The 15,339-nt window shown below is 34.0% G+C and overlaps 1 protein-coding gene across 1 annotated transcript in view; it reads right to left on the bottom strand.

Annotated features, from left to right (window-relative positions):
• Positions 1 to 297: 297 nt before the first annotated feature.
• LOC126272558 (trehalase-like) overlaps positions 298 to 15,339 on the bottom strand; it is a 357,199-nt gene continuing 342,157 nt past the window's right edge. The window contains exon 7 of the mRNA XM_049975480.1: positions 298 to 481. Within this exon, the coding sequence (XP_049831437.1) occupies positions 432 to 481 (50 nt within the window). The 3' untranslated portion in view covers positions 298 to 431. The remainder of the gene's footprint in view (positions 482 to 15,339) is intronic.

Genomic DNA, 15,339 nt, shown 5'->3' with positions numbered 1-15,339 from the left:
ATAAGGTCTCAAACCCAACTAACTCATTTATATAATGAAACTGAAACAGCAGTTTTAGAGTCTTACCCCACCTCCTAAATAAATTTCTCCAGAGATTATGCTTTCTTAAATGGATTGTGGTAGATTTTTTGTGAAAAGTGTAAAATTCAGTGTTTCTTTGATGACATAAATAAATTTTATCTTCTTTCCATGTGTAAGTAGATATTTAGTAATGTAACTGTCTGCTGCAGTCAATAATAGAAACGTCCTGGGAAGGGCTATAGAAAGGGATGTGTGTGCACTGAATTAGTGAATAAATTAAATTTTATGTTCCAGATGTTTTTATTAAATCTTAAAACAATCAGTTGAAGCATATACAACTCCTTTTTTCTCTCTCAGAAAATACAAATAAATCGCACAATATTTTTTAATCAAAGTCCGTCATCTGAAATCTATATTTTTCCATGTTGTTGTTTCCGTCTCTTGGTAGCTCTGCGAGATTCTGAAAAACAAATATGTCACATGCATAAAACATTGTGCAGTGTCAGAGCCATAGGGAGAGGAAGCTCTATCTGTTGCAACACATGGGTAGCTCATAACTGTTGACTCAGTGAGAGTTACAGGAAGAAATTTACCAAGGACACAGTAAATGAAAAAAAATTGATTCTTTTCTAAAAATATTCTCACAATAGTGCATGCTGGGAGAAAGGGTACCAAAGTTTTGGGATCAAAATATTTTGTGTTATGAAGAGATAGTTTCATGTAACAGAGTTCTGACTGGACATTTATGGGACACTTACAGCAGCTTTGTAACTTTTTGGTGACAGTGTAAAGACTTTACGAACTATGTACTGTCAACAGTATGCTTAATAATACAACCAAATTGATTTTGCTGTTCCTTGAGATTTCAAGTATGAATTGAATGAATTTGGTAAGCAAGTGATATTCAACTCTCTGAATTTAATTGTGTGTTTTGCTGCTTCTGTTATCAAACTATTGTCTACCTGGATTCAATGATTCTTCCAACAGTAGCTGAAAACACAGGGCTAAGAAACTGTCTATGTACGTCTAATGAATCTGTTCTGTAGGGTAAGTCATTGCATACTTTCTAAAACATGATTTGGCATAGCTGATGTCTCGTGGTAAAGGTCACTGAAAAGTAGTAACTCTTATGGCCATTACAGCATTTCAAAGTTCTAAACTCTCACTGTGACTCAATATTGGCACCCTCACCCCCTTTCAAATCATGGTATATTTCATGATGGACTGAAATAAGCAGCAGTAACACCCATCTAGAGCTAGATAAGTGAGCTATGGCGATTGGTCTACAAATATAATTTCCATATTCTTAAAAAGAACTTAGAAAGTAGCTACATACATATTTGGAAAACACTGTGAGGTGCATGGCACAGTGGACTTAGCATGGCTTCACATTGTATGATTTTGTCCCTGTTCCAATAATGCTAAGTGCAGGAAGAATGACTACTTAAATGCATTTGTTTTCATGGTCCCTACAATAACTATACGTAGGAGGTTGAAAAATGCCTCTGAAGTTTCAAAAACCAGTATTAATTGAAGGATCAGACTAGGCTTTCATGATATAATTGCGTATATCTTCAAGTGTCCGCCAATTCAGATTTTTCAGCATATACATGTGACCATTTATGCTGTTCTCCTTTGTTTACATTTAATATCCCCTGTTACTTCTCTTTGGTATGAGTCTCACATAATTCAACTATATTTTAAGATCAGTCACAGAAGTGTTTTGTAAGCAATCTCATTTGTAGGTTGATTGCTTTTCACCAGTACCCCATCAGTGAACCATGGTGTGCCACCTGCTTTACCCACAACTGAGCCATATGATGATTCCATTTTATATCCCTACAAAATTATACACTAAGGTATTTGCGTGACTTGTTTGATTGTGATTGTAAATCATTGACATTTTAGTCATAAGATATTAAGTTTTTTATGAAGTGCACTATTTTACATTTGTGGACATTTTTGTGGACATTTTTGTGGACATTTTTGTGGACATTTTTGTGGACATTTTTGTGGACATTTTTGTGGACATTTTTGTGGACATTTTTGTGGACATTTTTGTGGACATTTTTGTGGACATTTTTGTGGACATTTTTGTGGACATTTTTGTGGACATTTTTGTGGACATTTTTGTGGACATTTTTGTGGACATTTTTGTGGACATTTTTGTGGACATTTTTGTGGACATTTTTGTGGACATTTTTGTGGACATTTTTGTGGACATTTTTGTGGACATTTTTGTGGACATTTTTGTGGACATTTTTGTGGACATTTTTGTGGACATTTTTGTGGACATTTTTGTGGACATTTTTGTGGACATTTTTGTGGACATTTTTGTGGACATTTTTGTGGACATTTTTGTGGACATTTTTGTGGACATTTTTGTGGACATTTTTGTGGACATTTTTGTGGACATTTTTGTGGACATTTTTGTGGACATTTTTGTGGACATTTTTGTGGACATTTTTGTGGACATTTTTGTGGACATTTTTGTGGACATTTTTGTGGACATTTTTGTGGACATTTTTGTGGACATTTTTGTGGACATTTTTGTGGACATTTTTGTGGACATTTTTGTGGACATTTTTGTGGAACACGCGATCTAGTGTTTTTGTGGACATTTTTGTGGACATTTTTGTGGACATTTTTGTGGACATTTTTGTGGACATTTTTGTGGACATTTTTGTGGACATTTTTGTGGACATTTTTTGTGGACATTTTTGTGGACATTTTTGTGGACATTTTTGTGGACATTTTTGTGGACATTTTTGTGGACATTTTTGTGGACATTTTTGTGGACATTTTTGTGGACATTTTTGTGGACATTTTTGTGGACATTTTTGTGGACATTTTTGTGGACATTTTTGTGGACATTTTTGTGGACATTTTTGTGGACATTTTTTGTGGACATTTTTGTGGACATTTTTGTGGACATTTTTGTGGACATTTTTGTGGACATTTTTGTGGACATTTTGTGGACATTTTTGTGGACATTTTTGTGGACATTTTTGTGGACATTTTTGTGGACATTTTTGTGGACATTTTTGTGGGACATTTTTTGTGGACATTTTTGTGGACATTTTTGTGGAATTTTTGTGGACATTTTGTGGACATTTTTGTGGACATTTTTGTGGACATTTTTGTGGACATTTTTGTGGACATTTTTGTGGACATTTTTGTGGACATTTTTGTGGACCATTTTTGTGGACATTTTTGTGGACATTTTTGTGGACATTTTTGTGGACATTTTTGTGGACATTTTTGTGGACATTTTTTGTGGACATTTTTGTGGACATTTTTGTGGACATTTTTGTGGACATTTTTGTGGACATTTTTGTGGACATTTTTGTGGACATTTTTGTGGACATTTTGTGGACATTTTTGTGGACATTTTTGTGGACATTTTTGTGGACATTTTTGTGGACATTTTTGTGGACATTTTTGTGGACATTTTTGTGGACATTTTTGTGGACATTTTTGTGGACATTTTTGTGGACATTTTTTGTGGACATTTTTGTGGACATTTTTTGTGGACATTTTTGTGGACATTTTTGTGGACATTTTTGTGGACATTTTTGTGGACATTTTTGTGGACATTTTTTGTGGACATTTTTGTGGACATTTTTGTGGACATTTTTGTGGACATTTTTGTGGACATTTTTGTGGACATTTTTGTGGACATTTTTGTGGACATTTTTGTGGACATTTTTGTGGACATTTTTGTGGACATTTTTGTGGACATTTTTGTGGACATTTTTGTGGACATTTTTGTGGACATTTTTGTGGACATTTTGTGGACATTTTTGTGGACATTTTTGTGGACATTTTTTGTGGATTGGGACATTTTTGTGACATTTTTGTGGACATTTTTGTGGACATTTTTGTGGACATTTTTGTGGACATTTTTGTGGACATTTTTTGTGGACATTTTTGTGGACATTTTTGTGGACATTTTTGTGGACATTTTTGTGGAACATTTTTGTGGACATTTTTGTGACATTTTTGTGGACATTTTTGTGGACATTTTTGTGGACATTTTTTGTGGACATTTTTGTGGACATTTTTGTGGACATTTTTGTGGACATTTTTGTGGACATTTTTGTGGACATTTTTGTGGACATTTTTGTGGACATTTTTGTGGACATTTTTGTGGACATTTTTGTGGACAATTTTTGTGGACTTTTTTGTGGACATTTTTGTGGACATTTTTGTGGACATTTTTGTGGACATTTTTGTGGACATTTTTTGTGGACATTTTTGTGGACATTTTTGTGGACATTTTTGTGGACATTTTTGTGTGACATTTTTGGACATTTTTGTGGACATTTTTGTGGACATTTTTGTGGACATTTTTGTGGACATTTTTGTGGACATTTTTGTGACATTTTTGTGGACATTTTTTGTGGACATTTTTGTGGACATTTTTGTGGACATTTTTGTGGACATTTTTGTGGACATTTTTGTGGACATTTTTGTGGACATTTTTGTGGACATTTTTGTGGACATTTTTGTGGACATTTTTGTGGACATTTTTGTGGACATTTTTGTGGACATTTTTGTGGACATTTTTGTGGACATTTTTGTGGACATTTTTGTGGACATTTTTGTGGACATTTTTGTGGACATTTTTGTGGACATTTTTGTGGACATTTTTGTGGACATTTTTGTGGACATTTTTTGTGGACATTTTTGTGGACATTTTTGTGGACATTTTTGTGGACATTTGATTTTGTGGACATTTTTGTGGACATTTTTTGTGGACATTTTTGTGGACCATTTTTGTGGACATTTTTGTGGACATTTTTGTGGACCATTTTTTGTGGACATTTTTTGTGGGACATTTTTGTGGACATTTTTGTGGACATTTTTGTGGACATTTTTGTGGACATTTTTGTGGACATTTTTGTGGACATTTTTGTGGACATTTTTGTGGACATTTTTGTGGACATTTTTGTGGACATTTTTGTGGACATTTTTGTGGACATTTTTGTGGACATTTTTGTGGACATTTTTGTGGACATTTTTGTGGACATTTTTGTGGACATTTTGTGGACATTTTTGTGGACATTTTTGTGGACATTTTTGTGGACATTTTTTGTGGACATTTTGTGGACATTTTTGTGGACATTTTTGTGGACATTTTTGTGGACATTTTTGTGGACATTTTTGTGGACATTTTTGTGGACATTTTTGTGGACATTTTTGTGGACATTTTTTGTGGACATTTTTGTGGACATTTTTGTGGACATTTTTGTGGACATTTTTGTGGACATTTTTGTGGACATTTTTGTGGACATTTTTGTGGACATTTTTGTGGACATTTTTGTGGACATTTTTGTGGACATTTTTGTGGACATTTTTGTGGACATTTTTGTGGACATTTTTGTGGACATTTTTGTGGACATTTTTGTGGACATTTTTGTGGACATTTTTGTGGACTTTTTGTGGACATTTTTGTGGACATTTTTGTGGACATTTTTGTGGACATTTTTGTGGACATTTTTGTGGACATTTTTGTGGACATTTTTGTGGACATTTTTGTGGACATTTTTGTGGACATTTTTGTGGACATTTTGTGTGGACATTTTTGTGGACATTTTTGTGGACATTTTTGTGGACATTTTGTGGACATTTTTGTGGACATTTTTGTGGACATTTTTGTGGACATTTTGTGGACATTTTTGTGGACATTTTTGTGGACATTTTTGTGGACATTTTTGTGGACATTTTTGTGGACATTTTTGTGGACATTTTTGTGGACATTTTTGTGGACATTTTTGTGGACATTTTTGTGGACATTTTTGTGGACATTTTTGTGGACATTTTTGTGGACATTTTTGTGGACATTTTTGTGGACATTTTTGTGGACATTTTTGTGGACATTTTTGTGGACATTTTTGTGGACATTTTTGTGGACATTTTTGTGGACATTTTTGATTGGACATTTTTTGTGGACATTTTTGTGGACATTTTTGTGGACATTTTTGTGGACATTTTTGTGGACATTTTTGTGGACATTTTTGTGGACATTTTTGTGGACATTTTTTGTGGACAATTTTTGTGGACATTTTTGTGGACATTTTTGTGGACATTTTTGTGGGACATTTTTGTGGACATTTTGTGGACATTTTTGTGGACATTTTTGTGGACATTTTTGTGGACATTTTTGTGGACATTTTTGTGGACATTTGTTGTGGACATTTTTGTGGACATTTTTTGTGGACATTTTTTGTGGACATTTTTGTGGACATTTTTGTGGACATTTTTGTGGACATTTTTGTGGACATTTTTGTGGACATTTTTGTGGACATTTTTGATGGACATTTTTGTGGACATTTTTGTGGACATTTTTGTGGACATTTTTGTGGACATTTTTGTGGACATTTTTGTGGACATTTTTGTGGACATTTTTGTGGACATTTTGTGGACATTTTTGTGGACATTTTTGTGGACATTTTTGTGGACATTTTTGTGGACATTTTTGTGGACATTTTTGTGGACATTTTGTGGACATTTTTGTGGACATTTTGTGGAATTTTTGTGGACATTTTGTGGACATTTTTGTGGACATTTTTGTGGACATTTTTGTGGACATTTTTGTGGACATTTTTGTGGACATTTTTGTGGACATTTTTGTGGACATTTTGTGGACATTTTGTGACATTTTTGTGGACATTTTTGTGGACATTTTTGTGGACATTTTTGTGGACATTTTTGTGGACATTTTTGTGGGACATTTTGTGGACATTTTTGTGGACATTTTGTGGACATTTTTGTGGACATTTTTGTGGACATTTTTGTGGACATTTTTGTGGACATTTTTGTGGACATTTTTTGTGGACATTTTTGTGGACATTTTTGTGGACATTTTTGTGGACATTTTTGTGGACATTTTTGTGGACATTTTTGTGGACCATTTTTGTGGACATTTTTGTGGACAGTTTTGTGGACATTTTTGTGGACATTTTTGTGGGACATTTTTGTGGACATTTTTGTGGACATTTTTGTGGACATTTTTGTGGACATTTTTGTGGACATTTTTGTGGACATTTTTGTGGACATTTTTGTGGACATTTTTTGGACATTTTTGTGGACATTTTTGTGGACATTTTTGTGGACATTTTTGTGGACATTTTTGTGGACATTTTTGTGGACATTTTTGTGGACATTTTTGTGGACATTTTTGTGGACATTTTTGTGGACATTTTTTGGACATTTGTGGACATTTTTGTGGACATTTTTGTGGACATTTTTGTGGACATTTTTGTGGACATTTTTGTGGACATTTTTGTGGACATTTTTGGTGGACATTTTTGTGGACATTTTTGTGGACATTTTTGTGGACATTTTTGTGGACATTTTTGTGGACATTTTTGTGGACATTTTTGTGGACATTTTTGTGGACATTTTTGTGGACATTTTTGTGGACATTTTTGTGGACATTTTTGTGGACATTTTTGTGGACATTTTTGTGGACATTTTTGTGGACATTTTTGTGGACATTTTTGTGGACATTTTTGTGGACATTTTTGTGGACATTTTTGTGGACATTTTTGTGGACATTTTTGTGGAACATTTTTGTGGACATTTTTGTGGACATTTTTGTGGACATTTTTGTGGACATTTTGTGACATTTTGTGGACATTTTTGTGGACATTTTTGTGGACATTTTTGTGGACATTTTTGTGGACATTTTTGTGACATTTTTGTGGACATTTTTGTGGACATTTTGTGGACATTTTTGTGGACATTTTTGTGGACATTTTTGTGGACATTTTTTGTGGACATTTTTGTGGACATTTTTGTGGACCATTTTTGTGGACATTTTTGTGGACATTTTTGTGGACATTTTTGTGGACATTTTGTGGATGTGGACATTTTTGTGGACATTTTTGTGGACATTTTTGTGGACATTTTTGTGGACATTTTTGTGGACATTTTTGTGGACATTTTTGTGGACATTTTTGTGGACATTTTTGTGGACATTTTTGTGGACATTTTTGTGGACATTTTTGTGGACATTTTTGTGGACATTTTTGTGGACATTTTTGTGGACATTTTTGTGGACATTTTTGTGGCATTTTGTGGACATTTTTGTGGACATTTTTTTGTGGACATTTTTGTGGACATTTTTGTGGACATTTTGTGGACATTTTGTGGACATTTTTGTGGACATTTTTGTGGACATTTTTGTGGACATTTTTGTGGACATTTTTGTGGACATTTTTGTGGACTTTTTTGTGGACATTTTTGTGGACATTTTTGTGGACATTTTTGTGGACATTTTTGTGGACATTTTGTGGCTTTTGGGACATTTTTGTGGACATTTTTGTGGACATTTTTGTGGACATTTTTGTGGACATTTTTGTGGACATTTTTGTGGACATTTTTTGTGGACATTTTTGTGGACATTTTTGTGGACATTTTTGTGGACATTTTTGTGGACATTTTTGTGGACATTTTTGTGGACATTTTTGTGGACATTTTTGTGGACATTTTTGTGGACATTTTTGTGGACATTTTGTGGACATTTTTGTGGACATTTTTTGTGGACATTTTTGTGGACATTTTTGGTGGACATTTTTGTGGACATTTTTGTGGACATTTTTGTGGACTTTTTTGTGGACATTTTGTGGACATTTTTGTGGACATTTTTGTGGACATTTTTGTGGACATTTTTTGTGGACATTTTTGTGGACATTTTTGTGGACATTTTTGTGGACATTTTTGTGGACATTTTTGTGGACATTTTTGTGGACATTTTTGTGGACATTTTTGTGGAATTTTTGTGGACATTTTTGTGGACATTTTTGTGGACATTTTTGTGGACATTTTTGTGGACATTTTTGTGGACATTTTTGTGGACATTTTTGTGGACATTTTTGTGGACATTTTTGTGGACATTTTTGTGGACATTTTTGTGGACATTTTTGTGGACATTTTTGTGGACATTTTTGTGGACATTTTTGTGGACATTTTTGTGGACATTTTTGTGGACATTTTTGTGGACATTTTTGTGGACATTTTTGTGGACATTTTTGTGGACATTTTTGTGGACATTTTTGTGGACATTTTTGTGGACATTTTTGTGGACATTTTTGTGGACATTTTTGTGGACATTTTTGTGGACATTTTTGTGGACATTTTTGTGGACATTTTTGTGGACATTTTTGTGGACATTTTTGTGGACATTTTTGTGGACATTTTTGTGGACATTTTTGTGGACATTTTTGTGGACATTTTTGTGGACATTTTTGTGGACATTTTTGTGGACATTTTTGTGGACATTTTTGTGGACATTTTTGTGGACATTTTTGTGGACATTTTTGTGGACATTTTTGTGGACATTTTTGTGGACATTTTTGTGGACATTTTTGTGGACATTTTTGTGGACATTTTTGTGGACATTTTTGTGGACATTTTTGTGGACATTTTTGTGGACATTTTTGTGGACATTTTTGTGGACATTTTTGTGGACATTTTTGTGGACATTTTTGTGGACATTTTTGTGGACATTTTTGTGGACATTTTTGTGGACATTTTTGTGGACATTTTTGTGGACATTTTTGTGGACATTTTTGTGGACATTTTTGTGGACATTTTTGTGGACATTTTTGTGGACATTTTTGTGGACATTTTTGTGGACATTTTTGTGGACATTTTTGTGGACATTTTTGTGGACATTTTTGTGGACATTTTTGTGGACATTTTTGTGGACATTTTTGTGGACATTTTTGTGGACATTTTTGTGGACATTTTTGTGGACATTTTTGTGGACATTTTTGTGGACATTTTTGTGGACATTTTTGTGGACATTTTTGTGGACATTTTTGTGGACATTTTTGTGGACATTTTTGTGGACATTTTTGTGGACATTTTTGTGGACATTTTTGTGGACATTTTTGTGGACATTTTTGTGGACATTTTTGTGGACATTTTTGTGGACATTTTTGTGGACATTTTTGTGGACATTTTTGTGGACATTTTTGTGGACATTTTTGTGGACATTTTTGTGGACATTTTTGTGGACATTTTTGTGGACATTTTTGTGGACATTTTTGTGGACATTTTTGTGGACATTTTTGTGGACATTTTTGTGGACATTTTTGTGGACATTTTTGTGGACATTTTTGTGGACATTTTTGTGGACATTTTTGTGGACATTTTTGTGGACATTTTTGTGGACATTTTTGTGGACATTTTTGTGGACATTTTTGTGGACATTTTTGTGGACATTTTTGTGGACATTTTTGTGGACATTTTTGTGGACATTTTTGTGGACATTTTTGTGGACATTTTTGTGGACATTTTTGTGGACATTTTTGTGGACATTTTTGTGGACATTTTTGTGGACATTTTTGTGGACATTTTTGTGGACATTTTTGTGGACATTTTTGTGGACATTTTTGTGGACATTTTTGTGGACATTTTTGTGGACATTTTTGTGGACATTTTTGTGGACATTTTTGTGGACATTTTTGTGGACATTTTTGTGGACATTTTTGTGGACATTTTTGTGGACATTTTTGTGGACATTTTTGTGGACATTTTTGTGGACATTTTTGTGGACATTTTTGTGGACATTTTTGTGGACATTTTTGTGGACATTTTTGTGGACATTTTTGTGGACATTTTTGTGGACATTTTTGTGGACATTTTTGTGGACATTTTTGTGGACATTTTTGTGGACATTTTTGTGGACATTTTTGTGGACATTTTTGTGGACATTTTTGTGGACATTTTTGTGGACATTTTTGTGGACATTTTTGTGGACATTTTTGTGGACATTTTTGTGGACATTTTTGTGGACATTTTTGTGGACATTTTTGTGGACATTTTTGTGGACATTTTTGTGGACATTTTTGTGGACATTTTTGTGGACATTTTTGTGGACATTTTTGTGGACATTTTTGTGGACATTTTTGTGGACATTTTTGTGGACATTTTTGTGGACATTTAAAGCAAGCTACCAATCTTTGAACATTTATTTCTGCATCTTTTATCAGTCAGATCTCAATAAGATTTGAATGAGAAACATCAGACACATGCTGTTTATAAAAAAGCTGTCTGTAACAATCAATATCGTCTGTCAGGTAGGCGCCTAGTGAACATAATACAGAAAGAAAAAGAATTCCAATACACCGCCTGATTTTTCTTTTAGCAAGTTTCTCCAAAGTTCTTGAGAAAATTGTACATAAGTGAATTGTGTAGCACCTGAACATCCACAAGTCTCTTAGTCACTGTCAGTGCAGAGTCCAAGCTGGCTTGTCCATTGACAGTTGTCTCTACATAAAAGGTATACAACAAGGTGTACAGTTGTAGACAATAATTTCTTTAGAAGTTTCTTATTACGTTTTCTAGCAAATAGGTCATAGTATGTTATTCTTAATAGTGATCTTTATAAGCAAAAGTAGCTTTGGGTGTATCCCAAGAAAATGTCATAGGAGCCTTACTGTTCACAGCACATTTAAATAACCTTGTAGATGACATCAAAAGTTCCATGTGGCTTACTGTGATGTGTATAGAGAACTCACAATGCTAAAAAATTGTAATGAAATGTAAGAAGACTTGTGGAGGAGCAGTGCTTGGTGTAGGGACTGGCAGTTGACCCTTAACATAAACAGCTGTGAAGTACTGTACACAAATAGGTGGAAATACCCATTATTGTGTAATTATGTGATTACTGAAAAGTCACTGGATGGAGCATTAAATTTCTGGGAGAAGAAATAAAAGTTTTGAAGCCTGATAATGACAGTGTAATTCTGTAAATGACTTCAATGTACTTGGAACAGGAGCTGAGCAGAACAGTGTGTTGAAGAGGAGTTATAATAAAAACATGAACAAAAGTAACCAAGGGTAATAGAATATAGTTAAATGTAATCCCCTCTGTATTGCCTGATTTAATCAGGAAATGACCCTAAAAGTGATAGGTGAGTTCAGCTATTTGGGCAGCAAAACAACTGGCTGAATTAGCGGGGATGTAAAATACAGACCGATTATAGCAAGGAAAGCATTTTTGAAAAAGAGGAACTTGTGAACATCTAATATAAATTTAAATGTTAGGAAGTATTTTCTCAATGTATTTGTATGGAGTGTTGCCCTGTACAGATGTGAAACATAGATAACAAGCAATTCAGACAAGAAAAGAATACAAGAATATGAAATGTAGTGCTGTAGAAGAATGCCAAAGATTAGATGGATACATTGAGTAACTAATGAATATTAGTGTATCTAAATGGGGAAAGATAAAATGTATGACGACTTGTATCCTATCAACTGCTCCCTTCTCTGTTTCATCTTTAGGAATCAGTTTGCCAATGGAGTGAAGTGGGGAAAGTAGATTTAAAATTGTGGAAGGAGAACAAATAATGTATACAGTAACCAGAGTTGGATGGATGTAGGTTGGAGTTGCACAATAACATTCATGAAGAGAGGAGGAGTTGCCATATATGTCAAAAGCTTCCACAGCGCAAAACATTTAGAAACTAAAAAATTTTGTGTAGAGCAACATATGGAAGCATGTGCCACTGAACTAAAACTAAATGATGGCACTTTCATAATTGTAACAGTGTATAGGTCCCCCTCAGGGAATTTCCAGCTATTTCTAGAAAACTTGGATGCTTTGTTGTGCTATCTGTCAGACAGGGGGAAGCAAATTATCATTTGTGAGGATTTCAATGTTGATTTCCTGAAAGAGAGTAATACTACAAGGTCATTCTTCCTATCACACAGCTCTTTCAATTTGAGCTCAGTCATTGATTTTCCTACTCGGATAACAAAGAACAGCAGGACATTGGTAGATAACTTTTTTATAGACCAAGATAAGTTTAAGGACATAAATGCTTATCCTGTTGAGAATGGTCTTTCAGATCATGGTGCACAGCTGGTTACAGCACATGGCATAGCTCCATGCAGTACATCAAATCAGAATTTCAAAGCAGTGTGTTCAATTAACAATATAAATACTGCAAACTTTAGGGAAAGACTAAAGAAGCTAGACTGGGATGAAGTGTATATGGAACCCGATGCAAACTTCAAATATAACTTATTTCACGATACATTTTTAAGGGTATTTGAAAATTGTTTTCCCAAGAAAACAGTGAAATATAATTCCAAGAAAACATATAAAAAACCTTGGCTAACTAAATGAATAAGAATATCTTGCAACTGTAAAAGAGAATTGTATCTAACAGCAAGAGGGAATACTGACCCCGAAATTATTCAATATTATAAAAACTATTGTGCGGTACTAAAAAAAGTTATCAAAAAGTCCAGAAGCATGTGTATCATATCAGAGATAAGTAACTCTGATAATAAAATTAAAGCAATTTGGAATATTATTGAAAGGGAAACAGGGCAACCAAGAACACAGGAAGACTTTAGTGCCATAAAACTGAATGACAAGTGTACTAACAAACAATCTGAAATGGGAAATATTTTCAATAATCATTTTTTAAACGTTGTGGAGAAAGTAAGATCTAGATCTTCACTAGGAGAGGCAAGGCTTCTAATAGAAGAGGCCATACCTGTGCAGAAATCAGTAAAATAATAAACTCACTGAAAAGTAAAAGCTCTTATGGAATTGATGGCATTTCCAGCAAGATAATTAAAGCTTGTTCCCCACAGATAAGTAGGATTCTCAGCCACGTATGTAATAACTCTTTGGAGCAGGGTATTTTCCCTGATAGACTGAAATATGTCATTATAAACCATTGCATAAAAAGGGGGATACGTCGGATGTCAACAACTATTGCCCAATCTCTCTTCTGACAGATCTATCAAAAATTTTTGAGAAAGGAATGTATTCAAGAGTAGCCTCTCATATATGTAAAAATAAAGTACTAACAAAATGTCAGTTTGGTTCTCAGAAAGGCTTTTCAACAGAAAATGCTATATACGCTTTCACTGATCATATATTAAATGCTCTGAATAACCGGACATCACCCATTGGTATTTTTTGTGATCTCTCAAAGGCCTTTGACTGTGTAAATCATGGAATTCTTTTAGATAAGCTAAATCATTATGGTTTGAGGGGGGGACAGTGCACAAATGGTTTAATTCATACTTAACTGTAAGAATGCAGAAAGTTGAAATAAGTGGTTCATGTAATGTTAATACAACAGCTGATTCTTCAAACTGGGGGCTATCAAGCACGGGGTCCGACAGGGTTCGGTCATAGGTCCTTTACTGTTCTTGATATACATTAATGACTTACCATTCCATATTGATGAGGATGCAAAGTTAGTTCTTTTTGCTGATGATACAAGTACAGTAATAACATCCAAAAACCAAGAACTAAGTGATGTAATTGTAAATGATGTTTTTCACAAAATTATTAAGTTGTTCTCAGCAAACGGACACTCTTTAAATTTTGATAAAACACAGTATATACAGTTCCGTACAGTAAATGGCACAACTGCAGTAATAAATATAGACTTTGAACAGTCGGTAGCTAAAGTAGAATTTTCAAAATTTTTAGGTGTGTCCATTGATGAGAGGTTAAACTGGAAGCAACACATTGATGGTCTGCTGAAACGTCTGAGTTTGGCTATGTATGCTATTAGGGTTACTGCAAATTTTGATGATAAGAATCTCAGTAAATTAGCTTACTATGCCTACTTTCATTCACTGCTTTTCTATGGAATCATATTCTGGGGTAATTCATCATTGAGTAGAAAAGTATTCATTGCTCAAAAACGTGTAATCAGAATAATTGCTGGAGCCCACCCACGGTCATCTTGCAGACATCTATTTAAGGATCTAGGGATCCTCACAGTAACCTCACAATATATATATTCACTTATGAAATTTGTTGTTAATAATCCAGCCCAGTTCAAAAATCATAGCAGTGTGCATAGCTATAACACCAGGAGAAAGGATGATCTTCACTATGCAGGGTTAAATCTTACTTTGGCACAGAAGGGGGTAAATTATGCTGCCACAAAAGTCTTTGGTCACCTACCAAACAGCATCAAAAGCCTGACAGATAGTCAACCAACATTTAAAAATAAATTAAAAGCATTTCTAGATGACAACTCCTTCTACTCAATGGCTGTATTTTTAGATATAAATTAAGAGAGGGGAAAAAAAGTAACTTAAGCATTAGTGTCACGAAATATTTTGTGTAATGTAATATCTTGTACAGACATCTTTCATTAACCTGACACGTTCCACATCATTACAAAGTGTCGTATTCATGATCTGTGGAACAAGTATTAATGTAATCTAATCTAATCTAATCAACAACAACATGCATTTGCTTTTATTTAAAGTGAAATGACAACAGAAAACAAATCACAAGAAAACAAGTTGTCAAAC

The sequence above is a fragment of the Schistocerca gregaria genome, chromosome 5 (genome assembly GCF_023897955.1).
Source record: "Schistocerca gregaria isolate iqSchGreg1 chromosome 5, iqSchGreg1.2, whole genome shotgun sequence".
Taxonomy (NCBI): Eukaryota; Metazoa; Arthropoda; class Insecta; order Orthoptera; family Acrididae; genus Schistocerca; species Schistocerca gregaria.
This window is presented reverse-complemented; position numbering and strand designations above follow the sequence as displayed.